Source organism: Mesoplodon mirus (assembly GCF_964341445.2).
Source record: "Mesoplodon mirus genome assembly, chromosome: 3".
Lineage (NCBI taxonomy): Eukaryota > Metazoa > Chordata > Mammalia > Artiodactyla > Ziphiidae > Mesoplodon > Mesoplodon mirus.
Window position 1 is genome coordinate 197,526,846 of NC_138978.1, and position 7,224 is coordinate 197,534,069.

General features: G+C 47.7%; 1 protein-coding gene across 2 annotated transcripts; it reads right to left on the reverse strand.

Annotated features, from left to right (window-relative positions):
• Window positions 1–255: 255 nt before the first annotated feature.
• Window positions 256–5,353, reverse strand: ZNF281 (zinc finger protein 281). 2 transcript variants are annotated; one of them, XM_082615055.1, is made up of 2 exons: window positions 5,134–5,353; window positions 256–5,012 (listed from the first exon to the last, which is right to left on the reverse strand). In XM_082615055.1, exon 2 carries the CDS (start codon window positions 4,996–4,998, stop codon window positions 2,389–2,391), a length of 2,610 nt encoding a protein of 869 aa, XP_082471181.1. In that variant the 5' UTR covers window positions 4,999–5,012; window positions 5,134–5,353; the 3' UTR covers window positions 256–2,388. The 2 variants fall into 2 exon arrangements, with proteins under 2 accessions (XP_082471181.1, XP_082471180.1); XM_082615054.1 differs by having other exon boundaries at window positions 256–5,016.
• Between the last annotated feature and the right edge of the window lie 1,871 nt (window positions 5,354–7,224).

The following is a 7,224-nucleotide window of genomic DNA, read 5'->3' on the forward strand; positions in this document are numbered from 1 at the left end:
AATTTCCATACTATTAAATTCCTATTCTTCCAGATAGTGTGCCTCAAACTGAAGAAAATATTCAACCAATTTTCAAATATAATAAACCAAGAAACATGAAACACTTAAAACACGCGCGCGCACACACACACACACACACACACTCCAGTCCCTAAACTGCAGGTTATACCACTGACATGAATATTTTATGAAATGTAGTTAACAGAAAAATCTGAAAAATGTAACTGGATATTAAGTGATATCTCCTTTCTTCAATTTTGTGATTAACAGGTCTTTTATTGGTAGTAAACTAGAGCAAACAATCAGAATAGTACATATGCAGTATTCAGTACACACAATAAAAGTTAAAGAAATTCAAAACCTGTATAAAACAAAACACTGGAGAAAAATCATACAGCTCAAGAGATACAGTGGTAAAGGTCCTCTCCATCCTTTGATTACAGCTTGTACTCTGTACCCAACAGAACTTACCGCACTTAGCAAAATAAGAAATACATACTTTTTAGTACTGAGTGTATTTAAGAGGATTAAACACATTTTCTAAGGTCCTTGCAATGACAATAAGTGACCCTTTAGCTGGTAAAGCAGACTGAAGGGAGGAAAGTGGGGAAAGGAAATTAACTAGTATGTTGTAACCATTTTAAATAATTTCTCATTTTCCAAACACTGCTTTCATGACAGAAGTGTTTTACACTTGCACAATATTAATTACTTTATTATACATGGAAGCCTGTGGTAGGCTGATTACACAATAAGACTGCAAACAACCAGTGGTACTTTTCTGACGTCAGAAGAGTACATAAGACTGAAACATCACCAAAAGTACATAAAAAACTCATCAGCATAAACATCAAAGTACATTAAAAATATAATCAGGAAAAAAATACAATTGCTAAAAAGTGGTTTAGAGCAAAGCCACTGTCTACCAGTGGCTTCAAATGGCAAATTAGCGTTCATAGCAAGTTTGGATGACTTTACAAGACCCCTGTACAATACTGACTAATGCACCCTTTTAAAATGTACATTACACAGGCTGCAATTTCACAAAGAGGTTCTGATGTCATTACTAAATAAGCCACTCTTACCCCTCCCATCGGCTTTGTCACCAGTTGGAATTACCACCTTATTAATATCCACAGCTCTGAGCATGTGGGGCTTTATTATACATGGACATCTGTGTGGGTTCTGTTTTTAAAAAGGGGGAGGGTGGATGTTTATTCTACTGTTTGGATGCCGGAAGGCATAGGAAATGCGTAACAAATCACCTATTGGAATGTGAATCATTCTAAAATTGAAACTGTCCAGATAGGGAGAAGAGGGAACAAGGAAGGCCCAGAACTCTGAGAGGCCAGGTTAAGAACAAAAATAACATAAAATACCCCTAGAAGTGTGGGTGACATGTAATAACAGAAACAGAGAACAATGTTTTTAGGCCATGTATAATAAATAACACACACCCCCAAATTTCAAAGGATTATGTAATTCCAACTTGGGTTCTAATACTGCACCCAACCAACCACTTGGGCTTCAACACTGTTCCCATCAACTCTTGATGGGCGTCACACAGCCTTGTTACAGTTGGGATAAGGAGCGGGTGCCTTTTTTTTTTTTTTCCTATTATTAAAGCTATCATTCCAGGCTTTGATCAAAGATTCAAGAATATTTGTTCTACCAGGCTGGAATGAATGTGGTTTGGAAGTTCAGAGTACACTTAAAAGCTGCAACAAAATATAGGTAGCCAACATCTCAGAATTTTGGATCAGCCCAGATGGAGACAGCAATTTGAAATGTTTTCGATCCCTAACTTAAATGATGACACATGTATCGTATCAGCCCAGATAGAGCAATTTGAAATGTTTTCGATCCCTTACTTAAGTGATGAAATGTATTATCATACTATCTGTAAATTGGATATTCCATTACAGTGATAACGTACAGAATTCCCATGCGTTATTACACTTTCCTGAGAGTAAAGCAATTAGAATAACCTTAATCCTAGCAACAAAGTTTTTTTTTTGTTTTTTTGTTTTTGTGTGTTTTTTTGTTTTTTGGGTTTTTTTGTACGGTTTTTTTTTTGTTTTTTTGTTTGTTTGTTTTTTTTGCATTTAAAACTTTTGGGCTATTCCCTGACCATCTATACATGTAAATTTCATTGCTAAACATTGTCACTTCGAATGTCAAACTATTTTAATCTATTGATATTGATTAAAAATCATAATACAAACAGAGCTAAAATCACACTAACAAAATAAACTAAATATGAAAAGTTGCATTGAAAGGGCATTACATTATTCTTAATAGGATCGTGTAGAAACATTCCAATGGCAGTGTTCTCAAAACAAAACAAAATTACATTAGAAGACCTCCAGCCTGGTCACTGTTGGGACCTTACCTGTAACTCTGGCTGGTGGGGGTCTTTCCTCTGGTACTACATGGCTCACTAACATCAGACATCATGTTTGTATACCCTGAGAAATCTGACACTGAAGTCCTTGCTCTATGGTCCACTTCTCCATTAGAGTTCGTGATAAAGGTCATTGGCACCCTGCTGCCCGACTTGAACTGAGAACCGAACGCTTGTGCAAAGTTCTCAATCTGGTACGTTGTTCTGGGCTCTACGTCCTTCTGAGGATCCATCTGGCCAGCTAACTCCTGAGATGGGATCTGAAAGCTCGTTGAGGACTCTAAGTTTTTCTGTTGTTCCTTCTGGCTCGTCAGTTTCTGAGATGAGGACTGGAAGGCTGATGAAGTCTCTAGATTCTTCTGAGAATCTATCAGGTCATCCAGCTCCTGGGAAGGTGTCAACTGCTGATGTGTGGCATCCAAAGCAGACAAGTAAAGACCTGGCTGAGACCCAAACAACATCCCAAAAGGAGGCTTTGGCAACGAAGATGGCAACACTGAGGTAACAGACTGGCCGAAACCACACTCCAAAGGAGATGTAGTGTATACCTGTTTTTCTGGAAATAAAGTGTGGTTGTGGAGAGGTGAAGACAGACTGACAAATTGGAAACCGTGTCCCAGAGTAAAACCTGCATTCGTGGATTTTTCGAAAGCCTGTTGGAGGTATTTGGAGTATTCTTGCAACATGCTCGCCTTGTCATTTGAAGCAGTCTGGGTGCCGGGGCTCAAATTTTCTTCTTGAACCAGTTCTGAGTGTTCTCCTGAGGCGTGCAGATCCACTCGTGGTTCTGTTATGTTGAAAGGATCCTCCTTCTGGCTCTCTGACTTGTTGGAGTACTGATCCAAAATACTTTGTAAAACCTCGTCAGGAATTCCCGACTTGTCATGACAAGACTTAATGTCCGCATTCAGGGCCGAGGAGTCAATAAGGGACAATGGGGCCTCATTGTCCAAAACACCGACGCCCGCCGACTGAATGACGGACTGCTGGGAGACCATGTGTCCCACGTTCACGGAAAAGGCACTGTTGCTGCTGGCGGTGGGTAGGTATCTTCTTTTCTTTGAGAACTGCATGGCATCATCATAAGTACTGCTTATTTGACCTTGTTTGCCACTCGTACTTTGGAGAAGACTAATGGTCTCCACGCTACTGTTTGACACGATGCCATGGGAGCCACTCGGTTTCCCAGACAAGGACTTCTGTCCAACTATGTCTGGTAACGGTGACACAAAGTTCAGGTAGTTTTTATCCATGCTCTTCCGGCTTCCTTTCTTAAAGATCAATTTTGGCACCCTCTTCTGGAGTTCCTCTATGCCAGTGCCGACGATGCCCCCACTGGAAGACACAGCAGGCATTTCTACTGAGTAACTCTGCATGTTTATGCTGTTTGACATGTGGGGTTCATTTGCTTTCCCGGTCTTGGGCTCCTTGTTTTCAACAGCTATGCTTCTCGACTTCGCTTTTCTCCGTGAAGAACTTGTACTTCCCTGAGACAACACAGCCAGGTTACCCACGGTGCTACGGTTGCTGGATGACCCAGGCTCTGCACTGGGCGCCCCCTTCGCCAGGGCTTCACCGCACGTGCGCCTGTGCTTCAACAGTCTATCAGTCCTTGAGAAATACTGCTGGCAAGTGTCACATTTGTATGGCTTTTCTCCGCTGTGCGTCCGCTTGTGTCTCTCCATATGGTACTTCTGGATGAACTTCATGCTGCACTGATCACACCCGAAGGGCTTCTCCCGGCTGTGGATCTTCTCGTGCCTCTGCAGCAGGTACTTCTGGATGAAGCCCATGCTGCACTGGCTGCACTGGAAGGGCCGCTCCCCGGTGTGGATGAGGACGTGCCTCCGCAGGTGGTAGGAGCTGCGGAAAGCGGCGCTGCAGTGGTCGCAGATGTGAGGTTTCTGGCTTGGGGACAGGACGGCGCCTTCTCCGTCTCCCGCCAGCGACGGCTTGGAAGATGCGCCCGGCTTCCTCTTGGCTTTGATTCCCTGAGATTCTGGCTTTGGCCTCTTGGCCTTCTTGACGATCGCGTCCGGCTTGGGCTCCTCGGGGCCGCGGGGGTCGTCAGTCCGGCCGAGCAGCACGTCGCGGGGGTGGGGGGCGGGCGGCGGCGGGTGCAAGACGCTCAGGTCCTGGATGACGCCCGGGCCGCCCGCGTCCCCAGAGCCCAGCCCCGGCGCCCGCTCGTCGGCCCCCGCGAACAGCCCCCCGTAGTGGGGATGGGGGGCGCCCGGCGGCTCCTCGGGGTCTGCCGGCTTCTCCTGCTTGATGCTGACCAGCGACTGCAGGAAGCCCCAGGAGGTCCTCTGCGCCGGGAAGGCCGCGCCGGGCGCCGCCGGCTCCTTCTTGAAAGTCACGTCCGGGGCGGGCGCCGGGGGGGGCTCGGCGGCCGGGGCCGCGGCCGGGGCGGCGGCCAGCACGCACTGCGGGGGAGGGGCGGCCGCGCCCGCCGGCCGCGCGAAGCTGGCGACCGGGGGCAGCCGGTGGTTGAACATCACCATGCCCGGCGGGAAGCTGGGCTCCATCTCCGCCCGCCCGCCGCTGCCCGCGCCGCCGCCGCCGCCGCTCAGGAACGCGCTGCCGACTTTCATGCCCCGGAGCAGGCCTGGCTGAGGAGAGGAAAGAGGAGTGGGCCGGCCGCCGGCCGCGGCGCCCCCACCCGCCCCCCAGGCCCGCGCCCCCGGCCCGCGCCCGCCCACCCACCGCCGCCCGCGCCCCGCACTTACGGGTCCCGCCGCCGCCGCCGCCGCCGCCGCCGCCGCCTCCGGTTAATAAAAATAACGCCGTCCTCTCCACAATGGAATTAAAAGCCTGCGCGGCACTGCGCAGCCGCGGCGCGGGGCCTGCCGGGAGCTCGGCGACCCGGCCCGAGGGCCGCTGCGCCGGCCAGCGCGCCTGCGCCGCGGCTTCCGCCCGGCCGCCTGTCAATCACTCGGGTGGTTGGGCGGAGGGAGCCCCCGGGAGGGGAGGGCCCGGGCGGCCAGACGCGATTGGTGGGCCGCGCACCGGGCGTCGGGGGGCGGGGTCCGGGGCGGGCTGCTGCGCGGCGGCGGAGAAAGGCCGGAGGGAGGGGGATGCTGCGGGGCTGCGGATGGGCGGGGCGGGCCCGTCCGGCCTGGCCTGGCCCCGTCGGCTTTGCGGCTTGCAGGCCGGGTGTTGCAGCCGAACCCTGCCCCGGAGGGGGAGGCTTGGGGCGCTGTGGGTTCTGCCTGTGTGCCCTGAACCTCCAGTGCTCAGCATCTACTGGGACAGGTTGCTTCCGGTACCCCTCCTTGTCTGGCACACACTTTAATAATGGGCTCTTTTCCTCTGCATTTGTGGGAGGGGCCTGCTTTGAAACCGCAGCAGAGGTACCGTTGCAAAAAAAAGGTTTTTACTGCCAACCTACCTGAAGGCTACTGAAAGAGGAAGCCTCGTGTAATCCAGGTGCGGCAGCCTTGTAAAACACGCCCACACGCATACTTATCATCATCAGATGTTCTTTAAATGCCCACAGGCCTTCTCAGTCTGGCTAATGAGTCCGCTGGCCCTGTTGTATTGCTGCCTGGCCCTCTATGTTATTTATGAAAAATCGACTGCCAGGCCCTTCTAAGAGCGCTACTCAGATCCACTCTGCCCTCCCCAGTACAGAATACTGAGAAACGCAGGCAAAATCACTAATTGTTCTCTTAAGGAAACTTCGAAAGTAAAATCTTGAAATCAAAGAGCAACAAAAATCAAATATTTATTCAGTGCCTAATGTACACACAAGGCACCCACTTTCATGTTAAGCGAAAATCTAAACCAGCAACTCTCCTAGCCAAGAGTGTATGTAAAGCACAGGATTATTTTTCATAAAAGAACCAGCAATATGACAATAATTTCTTTCCATGGTACGTTTTCATAATGAAATTACAAGTCAATTGTCTCACAATATTTTTAGCCAAATAACTTCTCATAGTTAAATAATAAATGACTTCTCTGAGAAATTTTGCAACTGGAATCATGAAGATCATCAACTAATCCTTATGGGCCTCTCTGAGCCTGCTCAAAAACTTAAAAGACAATATGTAATGAGTATTTTGAGACAAGAAATATTAGTATTTTTCTAACTCCATGCAGCTACATAGAAGTATTCTGCCACTTAAACTGTGAAACTCTAATACTGTCAAGTATATTTCAGTGTTGAAAGACTGAAAACTCAAAAACTGAAGGCAGTAGTAAAATATTAGTCAACGCCTATGAGAAATGAGGCTGTCCCTTGGCTCAGGGTGGCAGTGTTTAATGGGAAGCTGGGATGCATATAAACTAGTCCAAGCATGAAGAGCAGCAGGACACTCATATGAAAAAGCCAACTTTGTTCCTCAGTTATCAACATAAGAAACCTGTCATTTCTCTCATTCACTCTGTCAGCCTTGAGATACTCCAAGCAGACTTACCTCTGTGTTGTACACCCCATATATCAGGAAGATGAAGAGACCCTGTAAAATAAAATGGAGGGAAAAAGCTGTTAACGCTAATCATTTCAGCAGTAGGAATACCTGAAATAAACTTTCCTAGGAACAGACAAAAGAAGACACACTTCATCAAGGTCAATTTATTTTTCTATTTTTCAATGTTAGAAGCTGTACCTTGAGCATTTATAAGATAACATACCGGCACATCACTTATAGTGCTTGTGCTATTCACTTCTTTAGAAATAAAAAAATAAAAATACCACCCAGTTACATAGAATATTAATTAGAAAAATGAACATGCCAGTCTCTGAAAGATAGCTGGGTAATGAAACAAACTCAGTAAATGTCATCAAAGGAATCAGAGAAATAGCACTAAGCATC